Raw genomic sequence first — 16,330 nt, 5'->3', positions numbered from 1 at the left:
GGGACAGACTCTGGGAATGGGTAGTGCAGACAAGATTCTCTACATGATCATTATGCATATTCAAGAAATTCAGAGGATCAGGAGGAACCTGACACTAAGGTTTCCCATGTGGTGGTGAAGGGACATGGAAGAGGAAATAATTCATATGTCTTGAGTACTGATTATGTGCTTGATAAAAATATTAGGCATTTTCACTGGTGTTATCTCTTGTAATCCTCAAACAAGATTACAATGTATGTCTTATCATTAATTCCCTATACAAATATGGAACACAAGAAAATACCTCATCCAAGGATCTACACATGATAAGTTGTCAGGCCAGCATTTAAACTCTGGACTGACCAGCTCCAAAGTTCATACGTCTCACTCTCCTTTCCACTCTGCTGGGGTTCTTAGCAAACCTTGGAGGGAGGGAGAGGGAGCATCAGGCACAACAGGTTGGAGGCTTCCTAGGTCAATCTGCAGGAGCTGGACAGATCCTCAACTCCTGAGGAGTAACCCCTGGATTAAAACCACATTGACATCTTAAAAAGACAGTGATCCTCTGAGCTCTGAATCTGCACCTTGGACCCCAAGTCTAAAGCCTGGTGAACGCCAACTACAGATACCGCTGGCTGTCTGCCTGGTTCCCAGACCTAAAGGTGGAGGCTTTGGCAACTCTGGACTTCATTACAGGTGCAGCACACTCACAGGCCTTTTGGCTGAAGCTTCAAAACTCAGCATTCTCCAGTATTCCGCTGGACCAAGGGTCTAGCTAGGGGATGGAGGGTAGAAAAGAAATCCAGGAAGCCGGGTCATGTTCACTGATAGGAAAGGGATGATTATAAACAAAACAAAACCAGGTTGTGATGGAAAAGAGGGCTGGTGACTGTGCAAACCCTGGGGAACATGGAAACCCTCATATTTTACAGTAAGGTTGAACTATTACTCCGTTATAAAAAAGAAAAAAACAATTCTATTTGCAGCAACATGGATGGACCTAGAGATTATCATGCTGAGTAAAGTAAGTCAGACAGAAGACAAATATATGATATTGCTTAAATGTGAAATCGAAAGAAATGATACAAATGAACTTATTTACAAAACAAAAACAGACCCACAGACATAGAAAACAAATTGATGGTTACCAAAAGGGAAAGTAGGGGGAGGTATAGATTAGGAGCTTGGGATTAACATATATATACTACTATATATACAACAGATAACCAACAAGGACCTACTGTACAGCATAGTGGACAATACTTAATATCTTGTCATAACATATAAGAGAAAAGAATCTGAGAATCTGAAAAAGAATATGTGTGTGTGTATGTAACTGAATCACTTTGCTGTAAAACTAACACAACATTGTAAATCAACTATATATATTAAACAAACAAATGAGCCACGAAAAAACAGAGACACAAGAACCTATGTTGTGACTCCAGGTAAGTTCCACTCATTAAATAAATAAAAGTTTAATATTAAAAAAAGAGACCTTTTAAAATCACCAGGGAAGATTTTAAAACTCCTGTTCAGATAATCATCAACGGGCAGCCAAGGGAGAACGCCACTGGTGGAAAGTACCTCTGATGAGCAGGTGATAGGGGTTGAGCCTGCAACGGTCTGAGGGGAGGCTGCAGTCAGTCATGACTGGGAAAGCTGAGGTCACTCAAGAGCACAGCAATGGGCCACAGTGCTTCCAGTATGAGAACTGCCTGAAGTCTGGCTCACTGCCAGGGCAGGACTCTCTTCCATTTTTTAGTTTTCCACTGTAGGGTGAAAACTTGGCACAGAAGAATAGAAACAGGTGTGAAAGTCAGGAGGGAGAAGTGGAGCACAGCAGATAGGAAGATGTACAAAGGCGTGTGTCTCAAGAACAAGACCACCAGCCTCAGCGAGAGGCAACGGGGGCACTGGGCAGCAGATCGGGGGCCGGAAGGGCCGGAGTATGCAGTCCCAGAGCAAGTTGCTCTACTCACTGAGTGGATGATGCCTTGCAGGGCCTGAAAGCCGTCATTTACCGGAAACACGTGATCCTTACTGTCCGCAATCCGGGCCAGCTGAGAACACAGCAAACACAAACACACACGGAGACGTGTAAGGTTCGGACACGGAGAGCCGGGAAAAGCCACTGGGTCCAGGGGGCTCCATCTCATTTAGAACCCGCAGGAACTGAAGGGCTTGCCTGGGCTCAAGGGCCTCACTGCAAGGCCCTCAGTCATAATGAGCTTACCAGCCGCCCTTCTGGAGCGGGTCCGGAGAGTCGGCTCCAGCTTTTACGTTTGTTTTAATGCTTGTCTCCTTGGGAGCAGGGGTAAGCTTGCGCAGCGAGATGAACATTTGGCCTGGGTTGATGTATTTATGGATTTGGGGGCTGGCCATTGGCTCATTTTCCTCCCATTCAACCACATTTCTATTGGCAACTGTATTTGAATCAAACAGACTCAGGTTTCCTTTCAGAGCAACTTTAAAAATAAATTCAAGCTTTGGTGTTGGGTGAGGTCAATGAATGGGGACCCTTATCTCAGACCCAAGCTGCTCATTGAGGGAAGAATCCTTAAGGCTGGTTTGGCTGCTCCTGCTTGATAGAGCAGAGGACGGAAGAAAGGAGAAATTGATCTGAGGTTTTCTCCTCCCAAATTTCTGTCTAGTGCTGAGACTGCCACAGTTAGAGTCAGTGCCAGGATTTTTACTGATTGCAAAAGGAACACACAATCATTGGGAAATTTTAAAAAACCCAGGAGTGTTGAAAAGAAAAAAGTTCATATAATTCATGTGTTAAAAAAAGTTCATATAATTCATCTATCTATCTATCTACCCATTTGTTCATTCATCCCTCATCTGTTAATTTGATATATATAGGTATTCCTACTTTTTCTACACAAATATCATATTTTGTTTTAAAAAGTGGATTCGTACTATTCCCAAAAGTTTTTGTTACTTTATTTTATTCATTTAGCGACATGTCATGAGCATTGTCCATGTTATCAAAACAAAAATAAATTATGAAGGACAACCCTTTAGGTTGCTAACACATTTTCACAATTTGCTTATATATACCTGGACATACTTTTCTGCCCACTGGCCAATTATTTCCATTCATGGGAGGGGTATTGAAAATGCATTGTGTTTTTAATGAGATAAAAGGGATGTTTGCCATTTAAATAAGAAAATCAGATTTGTCAAAATAAATTTTAAAGAACCAATCTGTTTCCAAGTTAATTTCAATCTGTTTTGACTTCTTGGCAATTGAACATCTACTAAAAGTCAACTAGAAAGGATGCTGCCTAGATGCTCTGTGTTGAAGACCCTCAAGTGTATTTGCAAATAGGTTCACATCCCTCACACATCCAATGACTCCCTTCCTGTTTAGCATTCCTGGAAAAATCATCTATCTAAAGGGTATTTATGCTGCTGATGCACTCTCCTCACCAAATGCATATGTTTTCTATCATTCACAAGCTTAATATGCTCCCAAGCATGAAGAAATCTATGTTCATACCTGTGTTTCATTGAAATCCTTCACGCCTACACAGTAAACGATTGCACCGAGATCGCGGGATCTGTTCGCCTGGGCCAATGAAAAATGACATTAGAGTGAGAAGCAGTGGCAAATGTAGTCCTCTTGGATCAGCCAGACTAATGCAATAACCAGGTATTTATTGAGCATCTACTGTGTGCCAGTACCATAAGGGAGAGGGCAGTCCCTGTCCCTGAAGAGTCAATACTCCAGTGAACATCATATTCTAATTCAATATGGTAGATGCAAAGGGAGTGATTAGTCTAATGGGAGGGGCTGAGAAAGATCCACAGAAGTAGAGTCTTGATAAGATACTTTGAATGACAAAGGGAGGAAAAGGAAACTGTAGGCTAAGTCATATTAAATACTCTGGGGAAATAATTATCTTTTCTGTTCCTCTGATGGATTTTTGTTGACATAGGTTCTTCCTTTGTAATGGCATCATGCTCTGACAGCAAGGCTGTAATCTTTGGAACCCGATATACCTGTGTTTGATGCTTGACTTAGCTCTGCGAAGTGTTTGGGGGATTAAATGAGATAACATATGCAGAGCTCCTCACATGAGGCCTAGAACAATACAGATGGGCATCAATGTCAGCACCTTTGTGAATAAGGGTTTTTTATTCCCAGAGACACAGGGTCAGTGGTATGGGATTTGCAGTCCATATTTGAGTGGGTGAACCTATGACCTTCTCTACAATTAAGTATTGAGAGGGCAACATAATGAATAATACACAGATTTGGGCTTCATTTTAATATTTGATTTATTAAAGACTCTTCCAGGCTTTCTAGGTTGTTTGTTTCAGAATAGAAAACAAAATTTGTAATTCCTTGGTATATGTCAATACAGTAGGAAATTAATAAATAATTGATAGGAAACATATAATAGGTGCCCAATATATGCATATTGATTTCAATGGTGTCCTTTTATCCCCCTTTCTTAGTACTCCAACCCGCTTATGATTAACCCTGAATTTTAGAAGGGACAGAAACATACATCTTTTTACCTTCAATTTAGAAATTATTTCTTGCTGTTTTCAGGATAAAATTAACTTTTAGATACAGTCTGCTGCTGCTAAGTCACTTCAGTCATGTCTGACTCTGTGTGACCCCATAGACGGCAGCCCACCAGGCTCCCCTGTCCCTGGGATTCTCCAGGCAAGAACATTGGAGTGGGTTGCCATTTCCTCCTCCAGTGCATGAAAGTGAAAAGTGAAAGTGAAGTCGCTCAGTCGTGCCTGATTCTTAGCGAGCCCATGGACTGCAGCCCACCAGGCTCCTCCATCCATGGGATTTTCCAGGCAAGAGTACTGGAGTGGGGTGCCATTGCCTTCTCCAAGATACAGTCTAGCCCCAGCCTTATCTGCAACAACTTCTATATGACATTTCTCCTCTAGCAGGGCTTTATATAGAATTATCAAAAATGGAAAGGTTCATTTTCTTTCTGTATCTTGAACTTTAGCTTTCTGTTTCAGACACCCTCTTTCTATTGGCAGTGGTACTCCAAATATTTTTCTAAGTTTGCATGTGCCATACCTAAAATTCTTTTCTACCAATCCCTATTTTAAGCCTGTCACTTATCATTTATTTTATATTCACTTATTCCCTTATTAGAGTTTTTACTTTGATTGCTACTTTGCATCTAGATAAACCATTTTGCATTCCTATTATATAGTTAGTTTCAAATTTTTTTAAAGTTAGGAATTTCTATATAGGAATGTATTTTCATATAGGAATATATTGTTTCCCAGATGCTCAGGGAGCGTCTGTCATCATTTACTCATGTGTCTCCCCATTGAGAATTTTGTACAAGTTAGAGATGGGGGACAGTAATGTGTTTACCCACTTAATATCCTCATAAAAAAAGTAAAGTCGCTCAGTCATGTCTGACTCTTTGCGACCCCATGGACTGTAGCCTACCAGGCTCTTTCCTCCATGGGATTCTCCAGGCAAAAGAACTGGAGTGGGTTGCCATTTCCTTCTCCAGGGGATCCTCCCAACCCAGGGATCGAACCTGGGTCTCCTGCATTCCAGGCAGACGTTTTAACTTCTGAGCCACCAGGGAAGCCCAAGAGTTAAGTGAAGTCGCTCAGTCGTATCCAACTCTTTGCGACCCCTTGGACTGTAGCCTATCAGGCTCCTCTGTCCTTGGGATTTTCCAGGCAATAGTACTGGAGTGGATTGCCATTTCCTTCTGCAACAGATCTTCCCGACCCAGGGATCGAACCCGGTCTCCCACATTGTAGACAGACACTTTACCATCTGAGCCACCCAGGAAATCCTTTGCCAAAAGAGGCTTCAAAAAGTTGAACGTTATTACATGGTAAAGTCCTTGAGGGCAGCAACTGTGTCTTACTCATCAATGTTTCTCTAGTCCAGCAAAGTGCCCATACAGGTCAAACTCTAAGTAATTAGTGAGTGAATGAATGAATGAATATATACTTCTGACTTGTGGAGAAAGCTGAATTCAAATTAAATAGTAGTCAAGAGCTTCAGGCAAGGGTAAAGCTCTGGTTGATTTTCCCTCAAGAGGCTGGCATCGCCCTTCCTCCCCACCTGCGTTTCTCCTTATTGTGTTTTTTTCGAGGTTGTCCTGAATGAGCCTTTGTCACTAATGAGGCTTCAGTACATTTCTATGGTGAACTGGTTTCCTTGGGTTACTTATACATATAGCTCGAACGCGAAATTTGAAAGGAAAGAATTTCCTAAATATAAACATCACTTTCAAGTCCTAGACAAACCTCTTTTTCTGAATCTCTTTATACAAACTGAGAGCTTCATTTAGAAAGAATTCCTTTAATTACTGTGGGGAGTACTTTCCAAGAGCATAAAGAAAAGGAAAAAAGGAATATTGAAGGAGAGCTTGCAATTTACTTTGTCACCAGTTAATGTTCAGCTTTGATTCTTAGTAAGAATTTCAGTGATTAATACATTTTGACAAAATTGGCTTTTACGTATTTCAAGTAATTCTTTCCCCTCCTGTTTTTAGTAGAAATGAAAGAAAAATAGTACCGATGGATTTGCTGAAAAATGATACATAGTATTTCAAAACTGCTTTCAATAAAGAAAGGCATGACAGATATATTTTATCCCCCAAAGTAATATGCAAATATTTTGTAAAAGGGAAAAATACCCACCATGTGTGAGACATGTGGATTCACTTTAAAAATAAACTGTTATTATTTTTCACATATGGGACTCTATTTTATCTGGGGATTTTACAAAGAAAATCTATCCTTTTTGCCCAAGTAGAGAAACTGCAGCCCATTTCAGAAGGAAGAAGCCCTGTTTTTATGTCAGACACAGGCCAGGCTGTCTCTTACCTCCCTCTCTGAATAGAAGAAGAGGTCCTCATGGAGTTCTCCATCAGTCAGAGCAATGATGACGCTGGCTGTCCTGTATCCTGCTCAAACAACACAGACCCACTCAGTTCATCCTGCCACACCAAGAAAACCCCCTCAGCCCTTTGAAGCTGTACCATCTGAGGTTCAGTATTGTGAGAATCAGCACCTTTTCTTTTGAGACTGGAAGTAGCTCCAGCATGAAGAAGAATATGGAACAAACTCTAAGGGGGAACATGTTTTGTTTCTGGGTTGCCAAGTCTTGTCTTTAAAAAAGACCAAACCTTGTAAATTGGTCACTGGACTGATAGCTGGGGGTAGCTACAGGGAATCACACATGACTATTTCCTAGGAACAGTCCAACTGACTCTTGCCAAGAGCAAACTTGACCACCTGGGCCATCCAGGCATCCTTCTCACATGCTGTGCTTCACTGCATGCTACACACCTTGAAGAGTTTGGCAAAGAGTAACAGTGATTATGGTTTACAAGTTGACTAGAAGTATTACAGCAGTTGTCAAAACTTACCAGAATTCTGTCAGTGATTTAGAAACTTCTAGTAACATTGTTAGTTGTTCAGTTGTGTCCAACTCTGGGCAACTCTATAGACTGTAGCCCACCAGGCTCCTCTGTCCATGGAATTCTCCAGGCAAGAATACTGGAGTGGGTGGCCATTCCCTTCTCCAGGGGATCTTCCCAAGCCAGGGATCCAACCCGAGTGTCTCACACTGGAGGCACATCTGAGCGCATCTGAGCTCACATCTGAGCCACCATTGCGGATGATGTCTTTGTATCAACAAGTGTTGCTATAGATACTGCGTCTGTCTTATTTGTTGCAGTTCAGAGTAAAATAGGAAGTGGGCACCTCTACAGGTCTGGGAGAAAAGTCCCTACTGTAGTGCTGACTCTCTTTTTGGAGATTTGCTTCAGAGAGAGAAATGTTACCCATGAAAGACAGAGTAGTAATAGTATACTGACTAAAACAATAATAAATATTATTTCCATGTGCTAAGCACACTAGCAAGTGCATTTCATGCCCTTTCCCCGTTTAAATGAAGGAGCGATGAAGCCAAACTGGTATCTTAACCTAAAATCATATCCAGTCACAATGATGAAGAGGCTTGGAGCTCAGAGAAGGACAAGAAAATTAAATTTGACATTAAAATCTAAGACTTTACTGACTCATCCAAGTATTTATTAACTTGATGAATTCAGCATGCAAAACTGGTCATGAGCATTACAGACTGTGGCCCATAATGAGATCTTAATTAGTTTTATATAACTTTTTGGGGAATCATCAGAGCAGTAGAATCTGACCCGGTACACGCCATCTTTCTATGTGTCCCTTCTCTGTGATGAAGTGTGTGTTCAAGGATCTGAAGCAATATCATCTGTGTCTTTTGAAACAGGAAATTACAGAGGTAATTTTTCAGAAGGAAACACAGAAAAAGTTAATCATAATGGTAATTCAGAATATAATCTTACCTTGACTGTTTTCGTAATAAATCTGCTCACTGGCCTGAAAAACACATGAAAAAGTCATTAGACATATCTATGCTTTGCTACAACAAAAGCCATAGTGGGCAGTGGTCTCTGATGTTGGATCCACAGTCTTGGGTCAGTCTTGATTCTTTATGTAACTCACCCAGGTTTCACTCAAATACCAATGGATGACATTCATCTAAAGTTACCTTGGATATCTTACTTCTCATAGACTGGGACTTGTTTTTCTTAAGACTGAAATGATGAAATTCTGTCTCAACCTCTGAAGAAATATATAGAAAGGCTACCCTGGGAATAGAAAGGACTTGTGTGTGGCATGATTCATGAGCATCAGCCAAGCATTAGCTGAGATTCTTCATCCGGTGTCAGGGAAAGAGGAAGGAATTTCATTTATTCAGCTCTTTTGGATGGAGTTATTGGGTACACACTTATGGGAAACTTTTTTACTCTTGCCATCGAGTATGGCTCAGTTCCGTTAAAACGTGTCTCATCTCATCAGCCATCCCTGTGTTGATGTTTCTACATCACAATCTATATTTGGAGTTTAAAACTCTTTTTGAAGTTACCCTTTCAAATCCTTCATGCATGTAAGTGTCTCCTCCTGGCAGAACCTTCTGGAGTTCTTCTAGCCCTTGACGGATCTGTTCCCTGAAATCCAAAGACACCCTGTTAGTCTTGTTTTTTTTGCTGTTGATAGTCACATGCATTAGTCTTTATCTCCAAGGATAGTCTATATTACCCCATTTGTCCCCTAAAAGCCTATTGGCAGGAAAGTCTTTGTAGTAAATCATCAATTTAGGGCCAGCCATAGTGTAGAATAAATGAGATTCCAGGGACTGAGGGAAAGGATACTTCTTCAGGAATCTGTGGGTGAAAGTTTTCTGTTCCCTGGAATAGGACAAGGTTTTTACTCTACATTGGAAACAAGTCTTGAGATGCAGCTGGTCTTGAAGGAAACATATCCACCCTAGGCAACTTCATATCCAGATGCAAAGGGCTCATGTAGTCCAGAGAGAGGGGGGTACTAACAACCCAGGGCAAGGCCACCACAAGGACCACAGGCGGGAGGGACAGGCGTCTGGAGCAAAATGCCACCAGCACCGCTGTGCCAGAGAAAACCAAGTAGTCAGCTTTGAAAATAAAGACCCTGGCAAATTGGGCTTTCCAGGACACCAACAGTGTTTTCTGTGGGCTGGAGTCCGTGTTTTCTTACTTTGATTGCTCAAGGTGGTAGTGGTGCAGGAAGAGGAAGTGGGTTATGGTCTTGGGAAAGGGTCTGACAGCAGTGGAAAACATGAAGCTTAGGGGACCAATTAGAATCTTTGTGGACCATTCCCTTAGGGATGTTAGATGTCCACATTCCCATTCCCATCAGTTAAATAGCTCCATACTATGCTGAAAAGGGCAAGAAAGTATAGTTTTTGACAAAATAAAAAAATGAACTTCACTCATGAATAGTAATCCCATAAAGGGTTTGAAATTGTTCTTCCTCCCACTGGGGTCTCTTTAGGGGCAGAGGCTGGAGATGCACACTTTAGACTGGGTAGGGAAAGTTCTTTTCAGCAAGGAAGGAAGCTAATGTTCACTAGGCATCCACTAGATACAGGCCCTACACAGATTTCTGATTTCATCCTCATAACAACCACTCCAGGTGGGTATTACTGCCCTCAGGTAAGAAAACGAGTTCAGAGAGGTTAGATAAGTAAGAGAACAGAGGCTTGACATCAAATCTGCCTGATTAGAAGAAAAAAAAATTTTTTTGCCTGGATTTCTACTTTGCCAAGCAGCATAGAACAGTGAGAAGTTTTCAGTAAAACTTGAATTAATGAAGAGCAATGGCAAATTTTAATACCATCTGTGTACTAATACTGTGTCAAACTGTTTGAAAAATACATACAATTAATTCGCTTAAGCCTTATGATAGTTCTCTGAGGTAGATACTAGAGTTATCTTTATTTCACAGATAAGGAAACTGAGTCACTATATTGCTGAAAATATTAATAGTCATTTGACTTCCCCAGTTCAAATTAACTCCCTCAATCAGACTTCACATTGGCACCCGACAATTTTGGATTTATAGCACTTAGGACATTTTTAACTAATAACAGTTGACATTTTATGACTAATTTATAAACTAATAACTAATTATATAACTAATAACCTCGGTTTGTTTCAGCTCTAGACTTTAAGGAAGTTGTCCAAAGCTCCTTCACTACCAAGAGGCAGAGGTGAGATTTCAACCTAGAGGCCCTGCTCTCAGTCATTATGATAAACTATTTCTCTCTTGAATAAATGAATGAATAAATGAATGAATAAATGAATGGATAAAATTTATTACTTGTATATACTGGTAATTGCTTAAAGAGGAAGCCCAACACAGAATTAATATTTTGTTAAACTGATGTAATAGGGTGCTCATAGGTGAGACTGGATCGTCAGGTTGGAAGTTTTAAAAGACAAATTGAATAGGGTTTAAACTGAGGTTGCTGATGCTTCTAAGGTGGAATATTTAAGGTCAAGTAACTTAGAGCGACTGAACTGAACTGCACTTAGACTTTGGGAGACATACAGATTATTGTCTGCTTCTCTTATCAGTACCCAGATATCGGCTCACGTGCCAAGCTGCCCAAATCATCCAACTGGAAGCCTTCTCTGACCCCCTCTACCTGACTCCCCTCTCTCCTAATCCCCTATATAATCTAACATTAGATTCCATTAGTTGTGTTCTAAAGACATCTTGAGACTGACGCTTCTATTTCTTTTGCCTACCTCGTGGCCTGGGCCACCATCATTTCTTACTTAAGACTATTGGGAAAGTTATTAGCTATCAGACTGCCTTTTCAACCCTCTGCTGTCCAATCTCCACGTGTTCTTAAACTATGTGTCAAAACATGCCATTCACTCCCCTGCTCAAAACCCTTCATAGCAACTGACTGTACTTGGCATAAGATCTCAAATCCTTACCACAATCTTCAAGTGCCTGCATGGCATGGTTCTCTCCCTCCCTGACAATCTCAGCTTGCACCACTCTGCCCCTACTCCCTTCATTTGAGTGCCACTGGTCATCCCTAGCTCCTTCCTCCAACAGATCCTTCACACCTGCAGTTACTGCTGCCTAGGGATGGGAGATAGTCTTTGCCCAGCTCTCCACTGGGCTAATTCTCTCCCAGGCTTCAATCCCAAGCTAAATATCAATTGCTCAAAGTAGCTTCATTGGACAATTAGCTCCCTCAATCAGACTTTACAGGGCATCCCACAATTTTTGCTTTCTAGCACTTGGACATTTTATAAGTCATCATCTGTTCAGTTTAGTTCATTTGTTTCAGTTCTAGACTTTAAACTCCATGAGGGTTGGGCCATGTCTGTTTTGGTCTCCACTGATCTTCTGTGTTTATGACATACCTGGAACATTACAGACATTCAAAAAATATTTGCTGAAGAGGTAGAGGAGGGAATAGGCTTCATTGGCTACATGTGGACAGTAGCCAGGCAGAAGCTGACCTGGTAGTAATTGACTGTAGGCCAGGCCTGGGTCCATGTGATTATAAACCATTCTCTATGCTGTACCTCTTTACAGAACTCCCACATTTTAATAAATTCCATGAAAAGCCATAGTTTAATCTCAACTCTGTTGTTGGGTTATGAGAAAGAGCATAGATCTGTGCATTAGAAGGAGGGTTAAAGATGAGAGAAGAGTCCCCCATGAGGCCACCATGGTAGGGGGAGGGTGGCATTAGCATTCACCTGGCAGAGGGCAGCTTTGCCCTGCAGGTCAGCCTTTTCATGAGGGTAACAGCAAAGGTCCATATAGTCAAGGCTATGGTGTTTCTAGTAGTCATGTATGGATGTGAGAGCTGGACCATAAAGAAGACTGAGAGCCAAAGAATTGATGCTTTTGAATTGTGGTGTTGGAGAAGACTCTTGAGAGTCCTTTGGACTGCAAGGAGATCAAACCAGTTAATCCTAAAGGAAATCAAATCTGAATATTCATTGGAAGGACTGATGTTGAAGCTGAAACTCCAATACTTTGGCCACCTGATGCAAAGAGGTGACTCATTTGAAAAGACCCTGATGCTGGGAAAGATTGAAGGCAGGAGGAGAAGGGGACGACAGAGGATGAGATGGTTGGATGGCATCACTGACTCAACGGACATGAGTTTGAGTAAGCTCCGGGAGTTGGTGAAGGACAGGGAAGCCTGGTGTGCCACAGTGCATGGGGTTGCAGAGTCGGACACGACTGAGCAACGGAACAACAGCAACAAGAGCCAACAAGGTGGCAGGATGGTGAAGCTGGGATAGGAGAGTGGCTGAGACAGAAAACTGGGGTTTGTTCCTAAGTCATAGGGGTCATACGCTGAAACTCCTTGGTATAGCTGAAGTGCAATATGGAGTTGGAGGACAATTTCTAATTAGGTGGATGCAGATAGGGCACTGAAAGGAAATGTGAACCAAAAAAGTAAATGTGGTCTTGTCTTTGGTCATTGACTAGTGAGGTTTAGGAAATTTTGGTAACACTAAAATTGGTGTATTGTGTTAAAATTGGAACTTTAAAAAGAGGAAAGAAAAACGGGATACTGGGGGTGTGGAAAAGATTCCCTGGCTGCTTTGTATTTTCTCTCTGCCAAAAAATGTCTGGGAACGGGGGTGTTTTCTCTAAGCCTATTTCCTTTCCTTACAAGTGTTTTCTTGAGCTTTCTATTTTTTTGGTACCAGAACAAGCATAGGCTGTTTTGGGAGCTGTCCTTATCCTTGATGTGTCCGGCAAGATATGATGAGCTCACTGGTCCCAAGCAGTGGTCACACTTCCCTTACACCACCCTTAGTTGGTAAAAGATCAGATGACTTATGGCCCCATCTCCCTACTCCATGCCCCTTCTCTAAGCTCCCACAACATCCAAGCAAACACAACAGATGGTTTCATGGAAATTGTGGGTCTGTTTTAATTCTGGGACAATAGAACTATTAATAAAGACCCATTTTTTCATGCTCTCTTAGAAATGAAAGAAAGCTTGGAGAAAGGTCTTTTAAAGGGGTTGATAAGAACCTCTCCTCTCTGAGAACTTGGGTCTTACCAAATGAAATGTTATCTTCCTGGGAAATGAGAGAGTCTGGGAATCCTACGGAAACAGGCTGCTATTAAAGAGTCTCCTCTTTTCCTTGGTGGTTTCACATGTCTGCCAGTGTTCCTACTTACAAGTTAAGGGTTTTCAGGCCACATGTCTTGTGTTCCTTTTGCAACTCCTGCAATACTTAATGATGGACATAGTTGAGTGATTTGTTGCTGAATGAATGATTCCACTTGGGATAATCCATCCATCCATTCATTCATTTTCACAACTATTTACTGAGCACTCACTCTGCACCCAGTACGATGCTGGTTTGTAGGGGGAGGGTGTGGGGAGAATCAGTTACAGTGTCTGTTGGGCTTTCTCTTACCCTGGGAATTTTTCTACATTTCTTGAAGATTACTTTCTGGGATTCCAGTTATATTGTGACATTTTAATATTTGCTGAGGAAACCATTAAAGGAGGAATGTACATAAGTACATCAAGAAGCACTTCAACAACTTTTTACCCCAAGTATCCCAGTGACTCTTCTACTGCAAAATCCACCTTGGGGTTAGGCAATGTCTACTGCATTTTCAGCCTATAAAAAATAAACTCTACCACCACCCCTTTGATACCCAGTGTCAGCTCTGAATTGGCCACTTTTTGCCTCCTAGTAAAAGAGCTTCTGTGGAACTGACTCTCCTCAAATGTCCTGCAGTTTTTGGCTTTGGAACCTCAACAATACTGTAAACATGCATCACAATTAACCACTAATGCTACACTCACAGCATTTCCAGATGTCTCAGGGCTCCACTACGGGCTACCCAAAACATGGAGTGAGCTGAACAGGACAGCAACGATTAACTAAAGACATTTTGCTGCTACTTTGGAGTCATGAAGTCCCATAACCAACTCTTATCATTTGCGTATGATGTATAAGCATCATGTCCTCTTTACGATTTTTATCTCAGAGTAGGCCAGTATGATTAATGACATCAGGATGCATGTTGAACCAAAGATCCATTGTTAGATTTTTTAAAGTTAGGTATAATTTACATGTAGTAACATGCATAGGTATTTATTAATATCCATTATAATTGTTGAATTTATTTCTATTACTTTTCTCTTATTCCTTCATTCTCTTTTAATATCTGTAGGATCTCTAGTGATATCCTCCTTTCATTTCCTTTCAGCAGTCACTATATGGATTATGATATTTATCCTTATTTTACAATAAGTTAATATCATGCCGCTTCTCATATAATGGAAAAACCTCTTAGTATTATACTTCCATGTAATTCTCTGTCATCCTTTGAGTTATTGTTGTCATGTATTCTACTTCTGTATGTAATATATGCCAAAATACAGTGTTAACTGTTTCTGACTTAAATAATCATCTTTTTATGAAATTAAGAAAATAGTTGGCCTTCCCTGGTGGCTCAGTGGTGAAGAATCCACCTGCTCATACAGGAGACAGTAGTTTGATCCCTGGTCTGGGATGATCCCACATGCTGGGGAGCAATTAAGCCTGTACACACGACAACTAGAGAAGTAGCCCCTGCTTACCACAACCAGAGAAAAACTCACGCAGCAACAAAGACCCAGCACAGTCAAAAACAAATAAATAAAATTATAAATGAAAAAGAAAATAGTTATCATTTCTGGTTGTTTTTATGTGTTGCTATGGATAGTTTACACCTGATACTATCTTTTTCTCTGAAAAATTTCTTTTAACATTTATTTATTTATTTTGTAACAGATATGCTGGTAATGATTCTCTCAGCTTATTTTTTCTTTCTCGAAACGTCTTGATTTTGCCTTTAATTTTAAGGATATTTTCAATAGATACAGAATTCTGGATGGACTTTTTTAAAAGCAGTGGAAACTTAGGTATAATATTGATTTGCTTTTTTTGACTCACTGCAGATGTAAGCCTTTGTGAGCTGGGGGCGGGGTGGTGCTCAATGTTTAGATCCTCTCTTGAGTTAGGTTGATCTTCGGTTGGGATACGGCTTTAATTAGACTGTATTCCCTGTTATTAACCCAGTTCCCAGCCCTGTCTTTGTGATCTTTTCTGTATTTGAGATGGGAGTTAGGCACAGCTTCAGATAATTTTGCTTGACTTAGGACTCCAGAATCCAAGCAAGCACCACAAGTATCCATGGGATTAAGTGATTTCTTTCTCATTTTCAACAACTCTTTCACCGCTACTTTCTTGGGAAACTGCAGACGTTTGGATGAAAGGAAAGAATTATTAGGCTGAGAAATTTTTCTTCACTGGGGCTCTTTACGATAATCCATCTCTCTGGTGCACATTGTTGTCTAGGGTTCAGCTGACTTTTCCTCATGCCTGAGAGGTCTGTCCATGGGTCACCCACATTTCTAATTTCCCAAACCCAGATCAGCTAGCCACCATCAAGTACAGAAGCTTCTGCAGATGTCTGCTCAGTTCTGGGCTTGTTTCTCTCTCATCTCATCAGTGCTTTCTGTGTGTTTGCTAGCCCCAGTGGAACATATGAATTTTATTTCGTCTGGGCTTTTCTGGTTGACCATGGAAATGAAGGTTTTTCACATCTCTCTACATCCTAACTAGAAGCAGACATACTATAAAGGCTTTTTCTAAATATTTGCGACTACACATTTGTTTCAAGTCAGGAAAAAAAATACTGGAGATGATTACCAGCATATAAATATACTCTAGTACCTTTCATCTTAACAAAATAAATCCTCTGTGACCCCACATGTCCCTCTAGCTATTGACCAATTCATTTGCATGTCTCTTCAAAACAAAACTTCTTGAAAGAGTACTTGCTTCCCAGTTTTTCTTGGTAAAGATTTCAAATGTAAAGTGATCTTTATCTATCTGTTCGTAGTGAATGAACAAGACTAAGACTGGTTGGAAGCTCTGTGCGCATGGTGCGTGCGTGTGTGCTGAGT

The 16,330-nt window shown here is 40.9% G+C and overlaps 1 protein-coding gene across 1 annotated transcript in view; it reads right to left on the bottom strand.

Moving 5' to 3' along the window:
• The window catches only part of ANTXR1 (anthrax toxin receptor 1), a 260,409-nt gene that overhangs the window by 194,888 nt on the left and 49,191 nt on the right, over positions 1 to 16,330 (bottom strand). Inside the window, exons 4-8 of the mRNA XM_013967784.2 lie at positions 8,912 to 8,993; positions 8,328 to 8,361; positions 6,826 to 6,905; positions 3,485 to 3,553; positions 1,962 to 2,042 (exon numbers count right to left, since the gene is read on the bottom strand). Coding sequence (XP_013823238.1) covers positions 1,962 to 2,042; positions 3,485 to 3,553; positions 6,826 to 6,905; positions 8,328 to 8,361; positions 8,912 to 8,993 — 346 coding nt within the window. The remainder of the gene's footprint in view (positions 1 to 1,961; positions 2,043 to 3,484; positions 3,554 to 6,825; positions 6,906 to 8,327; positions 8,362 to 8,911; positions 8,994 to 16,330) is intronic.

Source organism: Capra hircus, chromosome 11 (genome assembly GCF_001704415.2).
Source record: "Capra hircus breed San Clemente chromosome 11, ASM170441v1, whole genome shotgun sequence".
Taxonomy (NCBI): domain Eukaryota; kingdom Metazoa; phylum Chordata; class Mammalia; order Artiodactyla; family Bovidae; genus Capra; species Capra hircus.
The sequence above is the reverse complement of the archived record's forward strand: the minus strand, read 5'-3'. Positions and strand labels throughout refer to the sequence as shown.